Source organism: Eptatretus burgeri, chromosome 14, assembly GCF_056783735.1.
Source record: "Eptatretus burgeri isolate ZD-2024b chromosome 14, Ebu_testis_v1, whole genome shotgun sequence".
Taxonomy (NCBI): domain Eukaryota; kingdom Metazoa; phylum Chordata; class Myxini; order Myxiniformes; family Myxinidae; genus Eptatretus; species Eptatretus burgeri.
In genome coordinates this window covers 50,995,151-51,016,084 of record NC_140974.1, presented here as the reverse complement: position 1 = coordinate 51,016,084, position 20,934 = coordinate 50,995,151, and the positions used below count along the sequence as shown (strand labels likewise).

Below are 20,934 nucleotides of genomic sequence, written 5' to 3'. Positions count from 1 at the left end.
ATGATACACAAGGAAACAATGTAGGAAGAGGCCATCCGGCCCATCATGCATGTGCCACATCACCACTAGACCAATTTCATCCATCAAAACGATGCAATTTCATTGGGTGAATGAGGGGAGGAATGTGCATGAGACAATGTGGCATGCCCAGGGATATCCCAAGGGTGACAAAATAAAAAGGGGAAATATATTTATTTTAATTATTCAAATAAAAAGTTAAAAAGCAATTTATTTTATTTTTTGTGGTTATTTTTTTCCAGAAGGGGGAGGTCGGTGAAGTCAGTTCTTGGGTGAGAAACGCACATCAACCACACACCGTCCCTTGACTATACCCCCACTGACACGACACTCTGCACAGATGCACACAATCACTCATCGACACTCGAGCTATTCAAAAGTCCTGCCAATATCCCTATGACTCTTCCATCTAAAATGCTTTTAGGTACCTATCTAATTCCAATTTCAACTTATCTATTTGTTAGGCAAGACCTACTTTTGGTAAACCCATGCTGGCTAGCTGCCTTTAAGTAGTTTGAAATTATTTAAATGTTTTCTCATCTGATCCTTAATTAATGTCTCCAACACCTTCCCCACAACTGAGGACAAACTAACAGGTCTATCGTTTCCGAATTCTTCTCTGAATCCTTTCTGAAATAATGGTGTTACATTTGCTACTCTCCAATCCTCCAGTACCTATCCTGACTCCAGTGAACTATTGAAAATATCCGTTAACATCTCGCTTACCTGCTCAGCCACCTCCATCAATACTCTCGGGTAAATATTATCTGGACCCGGAGCTTTATCTACTCTTAGATTTCCTAGCTGTTCCTTTACTTCCTCCACTCCAACCTGGATCTTCTGTAAAAGCCCTTCCTCACCTCCTTGATCGACACCCTCAGCTATTGGCAATTCTCCTAACTGTTCTTGTGTAAAAGTTCAAGAAAAATACCTGTTTAATTAGTCTGCCATCTCACTTTCCTCACGAACCACTCTCCCGGTGCTATTCCTCAATGGGCCACACTGGCCCTTACCTGTTCTTTAACCCTTTTATACTTGGGCAGAAAAGAAAGTAATTTGCAGGTAAGAGGTTTGTGCCAGGTAGGATTAATGGGGATAAAAATATACTCTTCTCGTGGGTATGGATATGGGATGACATGATACAGTGGTATAACATTTTCTCTCTGAACCTTTCAGTAGACCTTCCATTACCTTTTGTGTTTTTCTCCGCAACCGCTTGTCGGATTGAAACGAAATTTTCAACATTGGTGCGACTACTTATGTAGAGTGTTTTATTGATAATTATGACGTCATATGTCACGTGGTGTGGCAGCCATATTGGAAAAACGGAAAAAACTTTGGGCCTCTGTATCTCTGAAACCGCACCAAGGAAAAAATTGAAACTTGGCACACGGCAAGTACTCCTCATGGGGAATGAGGGTGATTTTTTTATGATGTTATAGCTGTAGTGTTGTGGTAGGGGCGCTTAGAAGGCAGACACGAGCGGAGGAACAGTCGAGCCCGGCTGTGTTGCACAAGCGGGAGCGCGGGCGTACTTTGCCCGCAGCTCTCCTTTATTACGTACTCAATACACACACAAGCCGTGGCGACTACGGCACCCACTACGACGCCTCAGGCGGCGCACACTCCTTATATCCCTGGCACACACGATGATCACGCCGACCACTCCCCCACCATCATGCCCTGCCCCGCAGGCCCGCAGGCTATACCACACTCCTCCCTCCTAAAACTATGATTATTAAATGATCAGCATCATAATAAGCATAAGCAGCACGAAATACCACGGTATCAAAGCAGACAAGGTACAAAAAAGAAAACAGCAAAGTATAAAAGCACATCACATCATATAACGTGTCGATGCGAGCGAGTGAAGCTGCAACGGCCAGGTTCCGAAGACTGAGTTGCAGAATGCACCTACAAAACTCTGACCGCGTTACCGATATGAATCAGCAAGGCGAGAAGCACAGCAGCACTACGCAGCAAAAGCGCCCCCAGGCGGCTCATGCTTACATGGCCTTTGGCGAGGTCGCGGCGACCTCCCGAGCAAACCTCCCCCGGCACCATCAAACGCCTCCGGCCCACAAGGCGGCACATCTCCCCCAGCTAGACCTGAAGCAGATAAACATTCCGAGGCCGGAAGCCCGCTGTCTGGAAGCCGTGGCGCCAGCGCCAGACCCGATTGACCTTGGGTGGGGGCGCTGAACAGCGCCGCTGGCTGGATGCAACCAATGCCCCACAACAACCCACGCACCACAATCAGTTGAGATGCCAACACATGTCCAAACGGCCTTGAGCGAAAACAGAGAGCCGCGTCCCAGGCGCCAGGCACGTCTGACCTTGCCGAAACCAGAGGTGGGGGTAACGCTGAACAGCGCACCAGCCCTGGCTCCGAGTCGATCTCCGAGACCCACACGGCAGTTAGACGGTAGCAACTCCATTCAAACCACACTTCAACCACAGGCTCGTCATAAATCAATAAGAATATCGTCGGTACAATTGCAAACTCATTTTCTCATACAGCGCGTTCTTTCGATAAAATCCCTGCACATGACAAAGCAACCACCTGCGGCCCGGGGCAATGGGAGGCCAACCAAACCTCTTTATTCGCCACCATCGCTCCCAAAGCCTCCACCTCATATCGATCATAATGCAAATCCCATCGATTGATCTCAACCAATTCTATTCTCACACAGGAACTGTCGGCATTTATTTCAATACCATTAAACCGCATCACTCGAGCAACGAAAAACAAACGCGCAATGAACAGCAGCCCATAAACCACATCACGTGTCCATCTCTTGGTTGTCGTCTCGATGTTGCGAACCGTGACTTTCTTGAACGCGACGGGCTCGCCGCAACTCCCCGTTGAAACTGCCCGAACAACACAGGCGCGCATTGCCTCATGAACGCAGGCGAAGCGCGAGAGCTCATCGCGAGAGCTGGCACGGCTCCCGTTGCTCCCGAACCGCACATCACCGTTGCAGGCAGCAACGAACGGCCGCTCCCGTTGCATCGATGCGGCTCCTGCCACCAGAACCTCGCCCTCGGGTCTCGAAGGAAGCAACGAAGGAAGCACCGGCACACCTGGAGGTACGAACTGGAGATCCAGCCCGAGGTGCGTCAACCAGCCCAGACCCAAAAGGGCGGGCCCCTCCCCTCGCACCACAAACACCGAGAGTAGGGCGCTTCGACCCCGGTAGAGCCCCGAGACGTCGGCCACTGCACGCGGTGCAACCGCTTCGCCGGTGTACGTGTGCAATGCGAGGGCAGCACGAGTGGACTCAACTCGACACCCGATCAGTGCCCCGACCACTTCGACCTCCACTGGCATCGGTCCTGTCACCGTCGGACCAACTGAAACCAGGCTCAACATGGGCAGCATCAGTATCCCGGTCACCGCAACCTCCCCTGCCACTGATCTTGTCACCTCCGGACCAATTGAAGGCAGGTTTAACATCGGCAGCATCTCCTGCTCCGGGTCGCTGGGATCTCTGTGCCCAGGCTGCAAAACTCGATCCAGGGCGTTACCGTGTACGCCATGCACCGAACACCGTACCGGCAGTAGGTCTCGACCCGGGACGGAAGGATCGCTTCGCACACCACCATCAATGACTGTTATGATGGGCGATGACTCTCGGCACACACACCGTAGACGTCCCCGAGTGCTCAGACCGCCGTCCGAGTGATCGCATTGCAACGCTCGTCCACGACCCGCGCCGCAGACCGTGCGCGCGGCCGTGCGCGCCTGGCACATCGCGCTGACCCCCGGATCATCCGCTGCGCACCGACCATCGAGACCCCGGACATTCCTCAGAGCTTGCGCGACGTCCAACGCCGCGTCTGAGCCGAAATGCGTGTCCTCGTTCTTTAGCCGTGGCCTTGCAGAAATCATTCCCCAGATTTGTCGTGCCTCAATAAAACGACCTCCAAGCGCGGCCGATGTCCACTCGACGTGACCGAAGTCGACTCCGACGAAGGCGGGCACGCGTCCGTGCGCCGTGCCCCGACTTCCTGTCATGCCTGAGCTGGCCGCGCTGGCGAGCCTCCTGGCTCCGGAGCCTGTGCGTGTGGCGAGCGAATCTGCGATACGCTCTTCGCGATGCGTACTCCTCCGGAACCTCGAACCGCGTGGGGTGCGCTGAGTTACTCGCTGCCGCTCCGAACCCAGCCAACTGCACACGCCGATCCGAACATCCTTGTCGAAAACGGGCATAAGTCCGTATTCAACCATCCTCGTCAGCCAACTGTAGTGTCATGGTAGGGGCGCTTAGAAGGCAGACACGAGCGGAGGAACAGTCGAGCCCGGCTGTGTTGCACAAGCGGGAGCGCGGGCGTACTTTGCCCGCAGCTCTCCTTTATTACGTACTCAATACACACACAAGCCGTGGCGACTACGGCACCCACTACGACGCCTCAGGCGGCGCGCACTCCTTATATCCCTGGCAGACACGATGATCACGCCGACCACTCCCCCACCATCATGCCCTGCCCCGCAGGCCCGCAGGCTATACCACCTGGTATATAGCCCGCAGGCTATATACCCTCGTTAAGGCGTCATAATTGCAAATGTAGAACGTCATATCTGTAGATAAATGTAGAAATTAATGATGTCATTGGTAATGTGATTTGGCAGCCATATTGCTTTTTTTTATTTAAAAAAAAAACCTTCAAAAATCTTCTTCTCTGAAGTGGCTGAACAAATGGAGGCAAAACTTTACACGTATGATCACCTGTCTATGAGGAACAAAAGGTTCACACATATGATATCATAGGTCACATGGTTTGGCAGCCATATTGGATTTACCCTAAAACCTATAAAAAATACACCACTCAAAAGAAGTCCTGGTGAGGGTCTGCAAACTCTGATTGCTCATTTTCTTGTTTATTCATTTGTTTCAGTTTGGTTTTCTGCACATGCAATCATGTTTCCCTCTTTCTCTCTCCGCCTCGCTTGTCTTGTGAATAAATCCTTTGTTAATGAGAACCTGTTTTGTGATCACTGAGGGAACGGGGGCTCAGTTGCATGTTAGTTAATTCGGCATGTAAAATTTATGTGGGAAATTGGGAAATGGTGCGATGAGGCCCCATTAGTTCAAACCAAACTACCATTCAGCATCGCTTGGCCAAATATGGGAGGGAAGATTTGGAATGGCACGTAGTTTTTAAACCACTGACTAGAATGGAAATTACCAGTGGATGCGGCGACTTCTCGTCCTGGTCGTTTGGCGGTGTGGTTAGAATCCTACGACCATTATATTGTTATGGTTGTCGGGGTATATGGAGGAATTTCATAGGAAAGTTAGGATTCAATAGAGTTGTTTGGTCTGTGGATGTTTAGGAGATATCTCTATGTAATTAAGTTGAGAAACTGTGAGCTTAAGTGTTACTTGTCACCACACAGGGGGTGGTGCAGTGTTAATTAGACAGGGATTAAGGCCAAGTTCCCCAGTATTTGATTACCCCCTGTGACCTATTCCTATGTTTTTGCATTTACAATCCAGCCATTAAGGAGTTACAATTTTTATAACGACCACAACCATAACAACAAGCAAGCAAAATGTGCCGAGCAGGCAGAAGCCCTGCCTTCCCGGGTTTTGTGCCAGCAAGCCACACCCAGAGGTAGAACAAGGGTGAGGTTGGCAGGAGTAGTTGTGAGAGGGATGTGGCTGGGATGGAGGATCTTGCTTTGCTCTCCTCGTAGCACGACAAAATGGCTGTGTTATTCTCGTGTCGTGCTGTGAATTGGCTTACATACTGAGCAAGACGCTGGCCATTAACTCTTGGCTGGTCGTGAGAGATGAACCTTGAAGCCTCATGTATGTCACCGAAAGGAGCAGTGTCGTTCTGCAGAGAGCGTATCGGCAAGCATGATCGACGGGGAAGCCGCACGGCAGTCTCTGAGCCTCGGCATTGAATACTGCTTCACGAATTTCCTCACGTGCATTTCCCACTGCGAGAGAGCAGCTCGGTGCCATTTTGGGCATGTCTACCCATGCAGGACGAAGCCCCTCAATTCCAAAGTGGATGTTAATTATTTATTCATTTGTTTCAGTTTGGTTTTCTGCATTCGTGATCTCTGGACCAAGCTCAGTGCCAGAATAAAAGGAGGACTTTCTTTCATTTCATTTTCCCCTTGTCAGTATTTAAGTCTGTGTGTAGAGGTGCCTCGACTTTAGACCTTAGTTTATTCACGTATAATTACATTATGAATAATCATCCCTTGTAAATATTTGTCTATTTTCATTAAATCCATGTCTATTTTAAGTTGCTGTGTCCGTGTATTTGTCGTGGGATTCGAGTATAAACCCTTGTGCTGAACATCCATCTGTGCTTCCGTCGCTCTGCCAATGCCGCCAATGCCACTCCTGCACGATTATCTCTGAGGATCACATGTCCGCCTCCTAAGGAAAACCGCTCGGCTATTCGGGCCTGGTCGGTGTTAACCGCCCGTCCACCACAATTAGGTCGGGGGGGGGGGGGATTAAACGTAACTGTTTAGACCCGTGACTCTAGTAGTTAAGAGGATTGTTTATTTATTATGTACTGGTAGTTTGTTCTTATTGCTTCTTATATATTCCCCTCCCCACGTGCTATTTGTTTATTAAATATACCTGGTCCTGGGGTGAATTCTGGTTGTCATGGTTCTCCCAGGGTATACTTCTCCCCTCATTCCTCACACACAGAGACAAGAAATTCTGCTTCTGAGCCGTGTATGCACAACAATCACGAGGCAATTATTTATCCCTTTACTACCTTGTCGTAGTCGTGTACAAATCCAATACATGTATGCACAATAAAGGGCTATACCATGTACACAAAATATAAAATGTGACTGTTGAACCTTTCCATTAAAAAATAAATAAATAAAGGGACATACAAGTAAAATACTAACCATTAATATTGCATCATTTCAAGGCGCAAGGAGATAGTTTTAAAATCAATCAATGTGAAAAACCTGCACCCACATTTTGCAGCTTATTGAATTGTTCGTTGAAACCAGCCTGCTGGGATGGGTACGATTCCACATACATGCAAGCCAGGTATGGCTGCACTCGACATACATGGGTTTATTCTAAAGTGAAGGTACTGCTTCCATTGGCTTGCTATTCATTAATATTTAGCCAAAATGCTGTAATAAAAGAAAAGGGAAAAAAATGTTGGCACAACTATGAAAGACAAATTTATCTGTCCTATTACACGGCCTCATAGCCTCGGGACTCTTACGCATTGACTTATACATTGTGTGCATGCTAATACAAGTTACTTGTCAACTCGAGAGTCTTGACGAGTGCGATAAATCCGTTGTCCGTCTGACTAGTCCGATAAATCTGACGTGCTGTAGCTTTCTTTTATTATTCTCTTTTCTTCATTGTTTTCTGCTGGTGCTACATGACGACAGTAGGAATAAAATAAATAAAAATGCAACAGAACGTCAGATTTATCGGATTACTCGAGACAATTGTATCGCAAGGTGTGTTCTGCACACAAGTTTTCATCGTATCCGGACAGCGAGGTTGCTTTGTTTTATGCGCGGAGAGATACGGCCGATGACATGCACCGGCCTTGTTTTTGATTAATTCGCTGTGAAGCAACGTCCGCTGCGCTGCGCTGGTCACGTCACCTCACTGAAATATTTCTGATATCGAGCAGTATGCAAGTCGAATTTACATTATTGAATTACGAATAGGATTTAGTCTAACCAGGTGTTATTTCCGAGTCTTCCTTCGATGTCCTCCCGATCATCATGAACTCCAGGAATTTCATCGCCATTTTCCTCTGCTTGTCCTGCTTCCGGCTCGAACCGCTAAGGCCGTATTTCATTTCCAGCTGCCTGAACTTCACCTCCCGCGACTACGTTATCCGACAATTCTCCATGTGATTCAGACGAAAATCCTTCATTTCTCTCACACTCACATTTGTCGCTACCAGACAAATGAAAGTCCATCCCATCCATTATTCAAAACCAAATGTTCGATTTTTTTAAAGCAGAAATGAATGAAGCGATTGAGTCGACCAATCTAATGTGGAAACACACAGGAAGGCAATCACGTAGACCACCAACCGGAGTAATTATCGTGCAGCCTTTGTAATCCTGTAGTTGACGTCATGTGGGTTACGCCCCTTTCAGGAGAATTTTTAGGGGCGTTCCCGAAGACGTTTGTTTTTTTAACTTTACATTTTACAGAATGAGTTTTGTGAAAAAACATTGTCAGATCTGAAATCAAGATGAAAAACTTCTCTAGGACATATATAAGTTAAATTTATGTACTTTGGCATGTCAGGGGACCTTTAATAGGCTGCCATTTTTCTCTGATCAACTTTCCATTTTGCAAGTGTGACTTCACATCTCCTCTTTGATTTCATTTCCACACCAACTTTTGTACTATTCTTCAAACTTGCTGCATTTCGGTGACATTTACATTCAACCTCAGCCACACTATTCCCCATCGTGTTCTGGTCTTCAACATCAATTTTCCAGCAATGCTTATAATTATGACCGTAAACAATTGTTGAATATTGGAATGATGATATCGATTATGTTGTACGATGAATATCGGAGCAATGATTCCTCTAATCACTTGGAATTTGATCAGAGTTTCAGTTGCAATGAATGTCTCCAACTTATAGGGGAGTTTGAGCTGGGTCACAGAAGGCTAAACGCAGGCCATGTGCCCAAGCTCTACTAACAATTGCTTTTTCTCGAAGAAGTTCTGCCAGCAAAGTGCAGGCAGTTATCTTTAGTAATTTAGTGGTACTTCCTATCACTCCATCAAAACCACACTTGACTACGACTCTCCCTTCATTCCTTTTGTGCAATGTACAGTCTGCCTGTAATAAGTTTGATGAGCTTTCAACTGTTACCCTCGACTGGAACATCTATGTTTGCACCATTACTGAGACATGGTTCAAGCATGACATGCCCCTGGAACTCGTTACCATACTGGGCTATGCAATGTTTGTCAAGTGCAGAGTTAACCAAATCGGAGGAGGTGTGGGAGTTTACGTAAAGTAAATCACTTGAATCCATCTCAGCCCAATAAAGTAACGGTTCCTCCAAACTTGGAAGTTACGTGGCTCAAACTGCGTCCCACACGCCTGCCAAGATCGATTTCATGTATCTTTTGTGCAGTGATCTACTCCCAAAAAGCGGACAACCTGATAGAAGTGCAATTGACAGAGCACATCTTGTCTACTGTTGACATCTTATCAACAAAGTATTGTGATGCTGGTTTTGTTTTACTTGGAGATAATTTTAATCATCTTAATATTCAAAAGCTCCTTTCCTGTCTGATAACCACTGGAAATAATTCAGTGGTTGATGAATCAACTCGAAGAACCAATGTGTTGGATCAGATTATTACTAACATTGGTGACTTCCATGGACATGTGTAAATTACCTCGCCCATAGGTTTGTCAGATCATCACACTATACTTTGTTTCCAATACTTCCACAAACCAGAAAGCTTCACGGAATTTGATGTCATAAGTTAATTGGTCTGTAGTTAAGGGGATAATTTTTTGCACCTTTTAATGTAATGCTGTGATGGTTGACTGACTTCCCTGCTAATGACAGGGTGAAAAGGGCAGAGAGAGGGGATGTGCAAGAGCAGTAGAGTAGGTTTTTAGGACATGTGAGCTGATGCCGTCTGGTCCAATAGCTTTCAGAGTTGAGGGTTGAAAGAACTTTCTCAGGTTGGGAACAGAGCTGTTGGGAATAACATGGAAGGATGGGTACTGAGAGTGAATGTTGGGGACTCGAGATTTGGAAGCAAACACAGAATTGAGGAATTAGGCCTTCTCACAAGCAGAGTGGTGCAATTTGAAGAGAGGGAAGAGATGGACGGGGAGCATACACCAGAGATGGACTTAACAAGGTGCCACCAGGTTTTAGAGGAGGCAGGTAAGTTTGAAAGTTCATTCTTGAGGTTGGACAGATGTTGTTTTCTGGCTCTCCTAAGAGTGGACACACACTTGTTGTGGACCTTTTGGAATGTACTGCGATTGCCTTTGGTCAGATTTGCCTTTTAGGAAGAGAAGGCAAGTTGTTCAAGGGCAATGAGAAATTGAGTTATTGATGCAAAGTGCAACTCTGCCGCTGAGGCGTTGTTCAGACCTATCACTTTGGGGGAGACAATAACCGGGAAGAGACACTAAGGAGTCGGGGATGTCCTGTGAGAGGAAGGGTTAAGACCTTAAGACCCTAAATACCCCCCAAGACCCTCAAGTCCCCCAAGATACCAAGATTCTTATGATCCTTATGATCATTCCCATGACCCTAAAGACCCATAAGATCTCCCAAGACCCTTAAGATCCCCATGATCCTTAAAACCCCTCAAGACTCCTGAAGAAATAAAAAACCCCTTATGACCCTTTTGAAACTTTAGACACCTTCACCCTTTAGACCTCTGATACCCTTTAGACTCTAGAACCTTTAAACCCCATATACCATTTAGACCTTTACACCCCTGAAGTCCCTTGACTCCCTTTGAACGCCTTAGACCTCAACACCATTTAGACCCTTTACACCCTTTAGACATGTTAGACAGCTTGGACCCTTGACCATTTGGAGCTTAAGACCACTTAGATATTTTTAGACCCTTTTTTCATGGTTGAGAGATTAGACCCTTTCAACCCCTTGGACCCTAACTACGATTAGAATGTACCATTTAGACCAGGGGTCGGGAACGTTTTTGACTCGGAGAGCCATGAAAGCAAAATATTTGGAAATCTATTTCAGTGAGAGCCATATAATATATTTTAAGACTGAATTCAACTAAATGTGAGTATAATAAGCCTCTGAATTTATTCTTTTAAATAATGTTATAATACTCACCATTAATGGGACTTCTGGTGCTGCATGAATTTGCTGATGGCTTTGTAGTCTGGTTGGTACTTGGTGAGGTTAAGCTTCATGCAAGCGTTGAGGCTTTCATCCGTTAGACGTAATAGTAGGTTGGACTTGATGTTTTTAAGATGTGAGAATGACTGCTCACATGCATACGTAGATCCAAACAAGGTTAATACAGCAATACTCACACGCTGCAGTGTGTGGTATGTGACAGGAAGCGCGTTCCAAGTTTTGATAATCAGCTGGTCTTCGGGTTGAAGTTTTTTCATTTCTTTGCACATGTGCTTGCTCGCCAACTCCGCTTTCTGTCGTGCGATTCTTTCCAAATCTTCATTCAGTGACTTGAACTTATTCACACACATGTCTGAGGCCTTCAGGTCAGCCACTTCTGCTTCAAAATCTCTGACGGAGACACCAGGAATGTAACTCAGGTCGGCTGTGTTCAGTGAACACTCGTTTGGATGGGTGATGAACTTAAAAAGACGAGTGTGCTCACGAAATTCTCCAAAGCGTGCTTTGAATGACTGTAGGAGACTGGATGTGAAGCCAACTAACTGGTGGAGATCAAAGTTTTGAGTGGGCTCACTTCCTGTGCATGCATCTTTAAATTGTCTCAGTTTTTCAAAATGTAGTAAACAACCTGTTTCAAGATCCATGATAAAGAGCTCCAGCTTGTTTTCAAAACCAAACACAGCTTGTTGAAGGGATAACACTGTATTTCCAATGCCTTGCATTTTCACGTTGAGCTGGTTCAGATGTTCAGTCATATCCACGAGATAGTAAAACTTGAGGAGCCACTCAGTTTCGGCTAGCTCAGGATGCTCAATTCCTTTCATTTCAAGGAAAGTCCGGATTTCGTTCAGGCAAGCCGCAAAACGGCTAAGCACCTTCCCTCTTGACAACCAACGCACATTGCTGTGCAAAAGCAGACCGTGATAGTTATTTCCAACTTCATCCAGCAGTGTTTTAAACTGGCGACGATTTAAGGCTCGTGCAACAATAAAGTTGATCACACGAATGACCAGCGACATCACTTCGCCAAGCTGCCCATCACACATCTGAGCACAAAGTGCCTCCTGGTGTAGAATGCAATGGAAACTTAGAATGGGTCTATTTTCATGTTCACGGAGAAGCGCCACAAATCCTTTGTTTTTCCCCACCATACACGGAGCACCATCAGTACACACTGAGATAAGTTTATCCATTGGCAGATTTTTTTTCTTGAGCGAACTCCATGAAAGACTTGAATAAATACTCACCTATTGTGGACCCTTTTATTGGCAGAACAGCAAGACTTTCTTCGCGCAGTGTATCACCAGCAGCATATCTTGCAATCACACTGAACTGCGACAAATGGCTTACGTCTGTTGACTCATCCAAAGCCAGGGAAAAGAACGGCGCTGTATTTATGTCCTTCACTTGCGTTTCCTCCACTTGGTTTGCCATCATGATGGTACGATCATGAACTGTTCTTTTTCCGTCAAATTCAGTTTCTCCGGTGAAGTTCACAGTCGGATAGCTGTTGGCTTGTCCCCGTCTCTGCTGAGTGTTATCCTTTATCGAAGGGCCTGCACCATAGCCATCAAAGATAACAGTTGCTGTCCCATAGTGTTTTGTTGTGAAGTCTGCATATGCTCTGGCTATTTTGCCATATGTATCTCCCTTCTTCCACTTGAGCTTGTGCAGCAAGGATCCACCATCAAGAACATACCTTTCAGTCTTAAGGTGTGCTGAAGGTGTGGTGGCAGGTACTCCTTCACATGCCAGTGCCTTGGTACAGTGGTCATTGGCGGCTTGAGCGAGTTGAGGTTTGTCGGCCTTCCTCAAGATCTTGTTGGCCTCAAAGAGGGATGGGGGGTATGGACTGAGCTCAAAACTCATCACGTCCTCAAGTGACAAATCACCTATCTGGGATACCACCAGGAATCGCTGGAATAGCACACTGGAGTCGATGGTTCTGTGAGGAGCAACCTGGAGAGCATTAGAAGTTCCCAGGGTCTTTGCTTTCTCTGTCCTCTTGATGGAGAAGGAAAACACAGGTCGTTCAATCATTCTCTCGATGATTTTGTTCCCAACAGCTTCATATTCATGCACGTTGATGTCTTCGCTTGCCATGATACCATTTATGATATTTCTCAATGTAGGATCAGAGGAGAAAGGTGAAAATGCATTCAGCTTTGTGCTTATCTTCGAGAGGTCGAATGCATGTCTTTCAATTTTGGCACCAGTTTATTGATTTTATTGATTTTACGCCCTTCATTTTTTGCTGCCATCTTGGATTTCAGGTTAAATACTGATCAGATCTAAATTTTATTGACACCAGTGGATTGCTGATCCATTAAAACCATGGACCAGAAACAACAATTATGTTTTTATCACAATTATTGAAGAAGTTATAGCTGTTTTAGTTATTTCAAAGTCTGGTGGTGGCCATCTTGAAAACGACTGTTTTAACCCATTTCCGGATGTCAGATTTTGGTAGACTTTTTTTCTATTGATCAGTATATCCAGGAGGAATGAAAACCACTGAGAAACCTTTTGTTGCAATTTGTTGTGGGTTTAGTGGTTGTTTGTTATAAATTGACCCGACTATACTGCATGGAGCTGTTTTTATGTGACTGGGTTGGTCATAAGCACCACCATTTAGCTAGGCCTCACCTTTCCCTCCAGCTGCCCAGAAATCACGGCCATATGTTTCACCTCACATCACTCAATATGTTTATACAGGGCTCATGTACCGTTTTGAGGAAAGAAATGTACAATTTTATTGCACCTCAAACGAGGTGCACCTCCCTTACTCCGTGGCATGTCTTGTATCCGTTTGATTATCTTGTCTTTGTTCAGAAGATCATCAAAAAGTTCATTGGCTACATCCAGCATGAACGTTTTAGTTCATGAACATACTAGCCATCTGTGAATGGTTTTCCGTTCCTCACTATTGCTCAAGATCCAGCAAAGCGAGCGGAATTATAGTCACCTTGCCGGGTCCATACGCGGAGTTGCTGCTGGCTGGCTTGCACCCTGCTCAGTAGCTCTTGGCACGCTTTCTTTCTGCTGTCTCCCGCAGGGTATTTTGATGCAAAGGTAGCATGGCGCGTGTCGAAGTGCCGCTTTATATTCGACCGTTTCATCGATGCAATTTTGTCATTGCAAATTAGACACACCACAGAACCTGCTCTCTCCACAAAGGCGAATTCTTCGGCCCATTCGTCCTGAAATGTACGATACTCCTCATCTTTTTTTTCTTTTCGCCATCTTCTTCGTCGAAGGGTTAGCTTTGAGCAAGTGAGAGAGAGAGGGAGATGTTGACCCAACTGAGGCTTGGCAAATAGTGAGTCTGGCTGGCCTGCGCACGGGCTTATATATTCGAGAGGCGCGGCCGGCCGACTCTGGGATGCTGTCGCCTCAGCGGTGGCGCGTGATTGGTCGAGATGAATTCCGTGACGCGTCTCGGCGGCGGCACGTCATTGGAGGAACCGAAATCACTCGTCGCCTCGGCCGCATGACTGGACAAAACAAAAACCGCTTCAGCCAATTCGGAGGCGTTTTTACTTCTCTCCTTCTGCCAAGTTCAGCCCTGCACGTGAATGAAGCACGACACCATTCAAACTATAGGTAAAGCTTTGGGCTTTATATTGGGAGTTTCAAGCTTTGAAAGTTTCAAACTCCAATTTTATCTGCAAGCCAGATGCAATCATCAAAAGAGCCATACCTGGCTCGCGAGCCACATGTTCCCGACCCCTGCTTGAGACCATTCAGAACCTTTTAGGCACACACCATGCAAACATCAGATAGTCTTCTTGCAAAAAACAGACGATACATCTTTTTTCAGCAAGTCATGCACAAACTCGACCCACCCAGGAGGTGAGTACTCTCCTCGTCGTAGTATAAAATAAGAATATTTTAAATATTGGGTTCAAAATAACTTTCACGTCTATATTATGACATTATATATTGGAATTTTACAAATCCAATTTTTACAAAGTAATTTTCTTACTTGGATAATTAATTTTCTCAATCAAATGTTGAGAGAAGTGTGCTACCGCATTGGGAAACGGCCTTTCAGGTGAGCCCTTCAAAGTAAGAGGTAGAAGGGACCAAGCCGAAACTTCAGAACAATTCTCTTCAACGCCTTTCCCCCGGCGGTTAGTATATCTCTCTGATCGTTTGGTTAAGAAAATGCATTGTCCTTATTTATCCGCCACCCCAGACTGAAGAGTATTTGGTAAGAAAAGTTTTCCATGTATTTTTTTCTTTCTTTCATTCATTACCTCCGCTACCAAAGGTTATGTTTTCACTCCTTTCTGTTTGTCTGTTTGTTTGTGAGCATGATGCCTCTAAAAGTTAAGGCCAGATTCCACTGAAACTTGGTGGACAGGTTGGGTGTGGGACAAAGACAAAGTGATTAGTTGTTGGTGAAGATCAGAATCCGGATGTGGCTACTAGTTCTTTACTGCTTCTAATGACAAATCAAATATCTTCACAATGTGATTTAATTTACTCAAATGTGATTTATCAAAAGTACACACAGGATTTGACAAACCCTGGAAGTTGCTGAAAAGAAAACTCTTACAAAAGATGCATAATAACCTTTATGACCACTGTTATGCCTCTCCGGGCTTACCGTTGGCAATCGCCCGCGACTTACCCTCGGCCCACGATTACAGTTAACCAGTAAAATAAATGAACTCCTATTGTTCCGAAACACATTTCTGTGTCGGAGAACGTTATGAACACAACAAACATTATCACAAGGTCACAATAATGATCAAGTTTCAAATGATCTGAAAATATGATCTCACGTGAAGACACGATCTTACCAGCATATGCTGTGAGAATACACACCAGCCCCAGCCGCATATTCGCCATCACTCAAATCCAACTTACAAATGTGTACTTTTTTTTTCCATTCAGCCGAAAGAGGGCGCTTTGTTAGACAATTTATAATGCGTCGGAAATCAAAACCAGAATGCACAGCTCAAAGCTACCTCTAAGTGTATATAATCAAAGAGTTCATATTATATCCATGAAAAAAAAAAAATATATATATATATATATATATATAATTATCTTGGCCTATATGTATCAGTCCTGATATATGTATATTGGTCTAGGTTATACTCGGTGGTTTGCCATTGCCTTACCAGCGTTGTCTGTCCGTGCTATATCCTTTAAAATGCTGAGCATCAAGCAAGAAGCTTCACGTACCATTTTCAACGTCTTTGGTGTGACTCAGCCATTGTTTGAACCACTCACCTCCCAGACTCAGAGTGGATACAACTAATACGACCGGCCTTGTTACACCAAACCATAAAAACATTCACAATCACATCATCATCATTGCTTTGTAACAACAGCACAACGATATGAGATATCTGTGATCACAAATTGATAGCAAAGGGTAAGCCTCGATTGGCTTACCATTGGCAATTGTCTGCGACTTACCCTTGGCCCATGATCCAATGATGGCCATATTTTTTTTTGGACCACCATATGATCTTGATCTTCATTCAACATTTATGGATAGAGTGTAAATATAGAATATGTATCGCTATCTAGAATCTCTCCATAAAACTTAACATCATGAAAATCGGAGTAAAATTATTCAAGTTATGATGAAAAAGGTGTTTTTTGTTAATTAGGTCACAATCCGGAAAAAGTATGTCAAGGGCACAAATCATATATCAGGTGCACAAGTTCAGTGCAGGTACACTATTATGATGCAAGAACATTTTGGAAGGCCAAGCGTTCTTTGAGATTCTTCATTGGCAAAATTGAGTGATGACTAAAACGTGTTATTTTTTCAGTTCGCTATTTGACCTTGACCTTTAACCCGGAGGGGTATAATGTAAACGAACCATAAATGCGCTTTTCTCTGGACTATCTAGAGAGTGCAATTTTGTTCTGATCAGACAATCTTAGTTGAGTTATGGTGAAAAATGTTAAAATGTCTACAATTAATTCATGACCTTAAAATTAAGTCAAGGTCAAAAGTAATTCTGTCAACCCCGCATAGTTTTTATTCACATTATTTATGCAGAATCTCATTCCGAAAATCACAGCCGGCTCCGAGATACGGCTTGGAAATTGGGAGTGCAGGATGACAAAAAAAACCTAAATGGTGGTTCAGTCCTCCTTGGAGTCAAATAAACTTTGGCGTACCATTAAAACATAGGGGCAGTACCCCTGGGCACTCACCTGGTAGCAGATGGATAAGATAACCAAGGAACCAATGGTAGGCGTGGATGACCCACAAAATATGTAACAGCGAAGAAAGAAAATACCTTTTCTTTTTTTTTTGGATTTAAATGGATTTTTTTTTCAATTCCGTGAACAAACTTTGGTACATCAAGAGCGATAAAGGTTGTGGTCAAATTTTATCAAAATTGCGTGTGTGGTTTCGGACAAAAAAGAAAATACATATTTGGGAGGCAATTTTTTTTTTAATGTCATGAACAAAGTTTGGTGCATCACCGGTGATTAAGGTTGTAGTCAAGTTTCATCGGAATAGTTTGTGTCATTTCCCAGAAGAAAGCAAATACCTCTTCAGGGGGGCAATCTTCCCCCGTAAACTCCCTCCGTAGACCCCCCCCCCCAGATCCCGATTAATAATAATAAAAAAAATTCCGTGAACAAAATTTGGCCGATCATGGGTGATGAAGGTTGTGATCAAGTTTCATTGGAATTGCATGTGTAGTTTATGAGAAGAAAGCAAATATCTATTTTGGGGACAACCTCTGTAGACCCCGCTAGGGCCTGATTTTATATATATATATATATATATATATATATATATATATATATATATATATATATATATATATATATATATATATATATATTACATATTGTTGTGGTTTCCACCCACTCAGCGTGCGTGCGACCGCTTTTAGCTAATCGCGGCCGCATGCCCACAGGACGGGCAATCCTAGTCGCAGCTTTCGGATCAACGCCGAAATCCAGCCACAGGTGTGTTTTTAACCACACCATAAATCAGCCAACTCTTCTGTCCACGCGCGACAGAGTCCAATCGCCGAATTGTTGATTTACCTAAGTATGCGCGTAGACAGATATGCCGGGGATTTACACCTCAACGGAGCCTTCACAAAAACGAGCCATTCTTAAGCAACTCGTTCCATTTGCGATTTGCCGAGCAGTTTTATATCGCCAAGCCCCGTCGGATCCGATTACTTTATCGGCTATTAAAATCCAACTAATATTCCGTACATAATTACAGCAGCTCAAGGAGAAAGGGGATGCAACGAGCAGGTGAATATTCAAACAATGACATTTATTTGTCACGTATGCAGTCAATGAAGCAATGCAGATATACAAGCACGTATGCAATGAATGGGGGTAGAGACAAGACACGAGCAAACAAAAGACCTGCAGCCGTATCTATTTATTATGTACACAATCACTTAACCACAATTCTACTTAGCGGACATGGCGCCACAACTTTCATTCAAAGAAAACCCCAGGAAAGGAAAGGGTAAGAACAGGGCCCGTAGGCCTTTAATGTTCGCCGAGCTGTGGAGACTGAAGGAGTCCCGTGAGACCGTGCTGGTTATCTGCCACCCTCGTGGTGACTCGCTGGGCGACCTTCGATGTTCCATCAACACGGTAGTTGGTGTAATGGTGACTCCGTTGGTCCGGGCCTTGCCGTGCGGCCTGGTCGATCGGGCCTATCCGACGACGCCTCAGAGGAACGAACGGGCCTTTGGTCTTTCAAGAGTTGATGCTCTTTTACGAGCCTGCCCATTCCTCAGCGTTTGCTCCGTCGTCCGCGTTTCGCTGGCTGGCGACTTCTCTCCGGCCGTCACCACCGACCCACAGTTCGGCACGGTACTGCAGGCTTCGCTGCGCTCCGATGACCTCGACTGTCCTCCACTGAACTCGAACCTTGGCTCTGTCCACCCCGACTCCAGCTGGACTCCAGACAGACTTAACTCCGAACCCCGACAGACTGTGATCCCCGACAGACTGCTCGCTTGGCGTTCCAGCATGCATTTTTATGGAGTCCGGGGGGGGGGGGTGAATTTGATCTGCCACCTTCAACCTTTCACCCCCCGCTGGCTCCGCCCCTTTTTGGTGTTTTGATCCGATCTTGTCGCCAAATGCGGAGAGAGCGGATGTTGCGGAAATCATCGGCTCCCGCCCCAACGAGGGAGTCCCCGCGTCTGTTGCGGAGATGCTGTTTGTTGGGATTCGACGTGGCTGGCGAAAAAATGGCAGCGCAATGGAGATGAAGGTGAGACGATGTTGTTCGTTTGTGGAGATGTTGTTGAGGAGATGGTGAGGAGATGTCATGGTTGGCGCTGTGGTGGGGATGGCGTGGTTGTTGAGATGTGTTTGTGGTTGTTGAGATGCGGTTGTTCCAAAATAAAGATAGCAAAAGAATAATACCACCTCAAAGATCACAGCCCGGTTACACGAATAAAACCCTTTAGACATCGGTGGGGAAATCTAATCTGAACACACACTTATCGACATAACTGATCTCTGGGAAACCTGAATGGTGTTCTGTGAATTTCCACAACCGTACCAATATATATATATATATATATATATATATATATATATATATATATATATATATATATATATATATGTATATATATATGTATATATATATATATATATATATATATATATATATATATATATATATATATATATATATATATATATATATATATATATATATATATATATATATATATATATATATATCCATCCATCCATCCATCCATTGTGATTGTACCCTGTGCAGAGTGTTGGTGCTGCTGAAGCAGTCTCCTTGGCTATTGGACACAATCCTGTACAGGTCGCCATTCTGACACAGGATACCAGCAAGCTGGCACTCATTTTGCCGACCTCAGGATGGCAGGTAGAGTCAACCCCACCTGGTATGAATTCAACAACCAAGTGAGATTCAAACTCAGGATCCTTAGATCCCAAGCCCACCACCCAAACCATTAAGCCAACACCAGGCATGTGTGTGTGTGTGTGTGTGTGTATTTATTTTTATATATATATATATATATTTTTTTTAATGCCATGAACAAATTTTCATACGTACAGGGCGATGAGGGTTGCGGTAAATTTTCATCAAAATCATGTGTAGTTTTGGAGAAAACGTTGCAAGTATTTGTGGATGGATGGACTGATGGATGGATGGATAATGCGCCATCCCATAAGCTCCCCGGAACTACGTTCCAGGTAAGCTATCACAACACCCTTATAAATATCCCTACATCCATCCAAGTTCACTTACCTCACTATAACCGCTACAGTGCTTCAACCACCTCACCACAACCAGTACGAACACCACAACCACAGTCACCACCCCTGACATCCACCACTGTCCTTTGAAGATGTCAGGGAACCATGGACGCTACCTACCATTACAGATGTTTGTGTTTGGAACGTTCTGGCGTGTATCTTGAAGTGCAAGTATGCACGAGAATATGTACTTCTCCTGGATAGCCCTAGTGCTCCGCTCAATCGCAGCCCCCATTTGGTGTCCAGGGCACGTTCATGGCCGGAAAGCGCCCCCAAGAAATCCACACCCCATGTTAACCTCAGAGCCCCTTTCGCGTGGCAGATTTCAGAAGCAAATGAGGCCATTTGTGGCATAATGCCCTAGCAGGGGCGTGGCTAATACTTGGGAAAGCGTCCATGCAGAAATGGGGGCACTGGGAACACCTATCGACAGTCCTGATCCAACTTGGGGCTCCTCCGGGAGAAGGGGGAAGGGAGTAAGGGACGCAAGGGAGTAAGGGACGCAAGGGAGTAAGGGACGCAAGGGAGTAAGGGACGCAAGGGAGTAAGGGAGAAGGGAGTAAGGGATGCAAGGGAGTAAGGGACGCAAGGGAGTAAGGGACGCAAGGGAGTAAGGGAGTAGGGAGTAAGGGAGAAGGGACGCAAGGGAGAAAGGGAGTAAGGGAGAAGGGAGTAAGGGAGTAAGGGAGGTGCAATTGTACATTTCTTTCCTCAAAACGGTACATGAGCCCTGTATAAACATATTGAGTGATGTGAGGTGAAACATATGGCCGTGATTTCTG

General features: G+C 45.1%; 1 protein-coding gene across 3 annotated transcripts in view; it reads right to left on the bottom strand.

Moving 5' to 3' along the window:
* LOC147013172 (uncharacterized) overlaps nucleotides 1-15,757 on the bottom strand; it is a 55,135-nt gene extending 39,378 nt beyond the window's left edge. The window contains exon 1 of one of the 3 annotated variants that reach the window (XM_085854826.1): nucleotides 15,688-15,757. In XM_085854826.1, coding sequence (XP_085710952.1) covers nucleotides 15,688-15,736 — 49 coding nt within the window. In that variant the 5' untranslated portion in view covers nucleotides 15,737-15,757. Of the gene's footprint in view, nucleotides 1-6,629; nucleotides 6,896-15,687 lie in introns of those variants that run through there. The other 2 variants (XM_085854827.1, XM_085854828.1) reach the window with 2 other exon arrangements.
* Nucleotides 15,758-20,934: the final 5,177 nt, after the last annotated feature.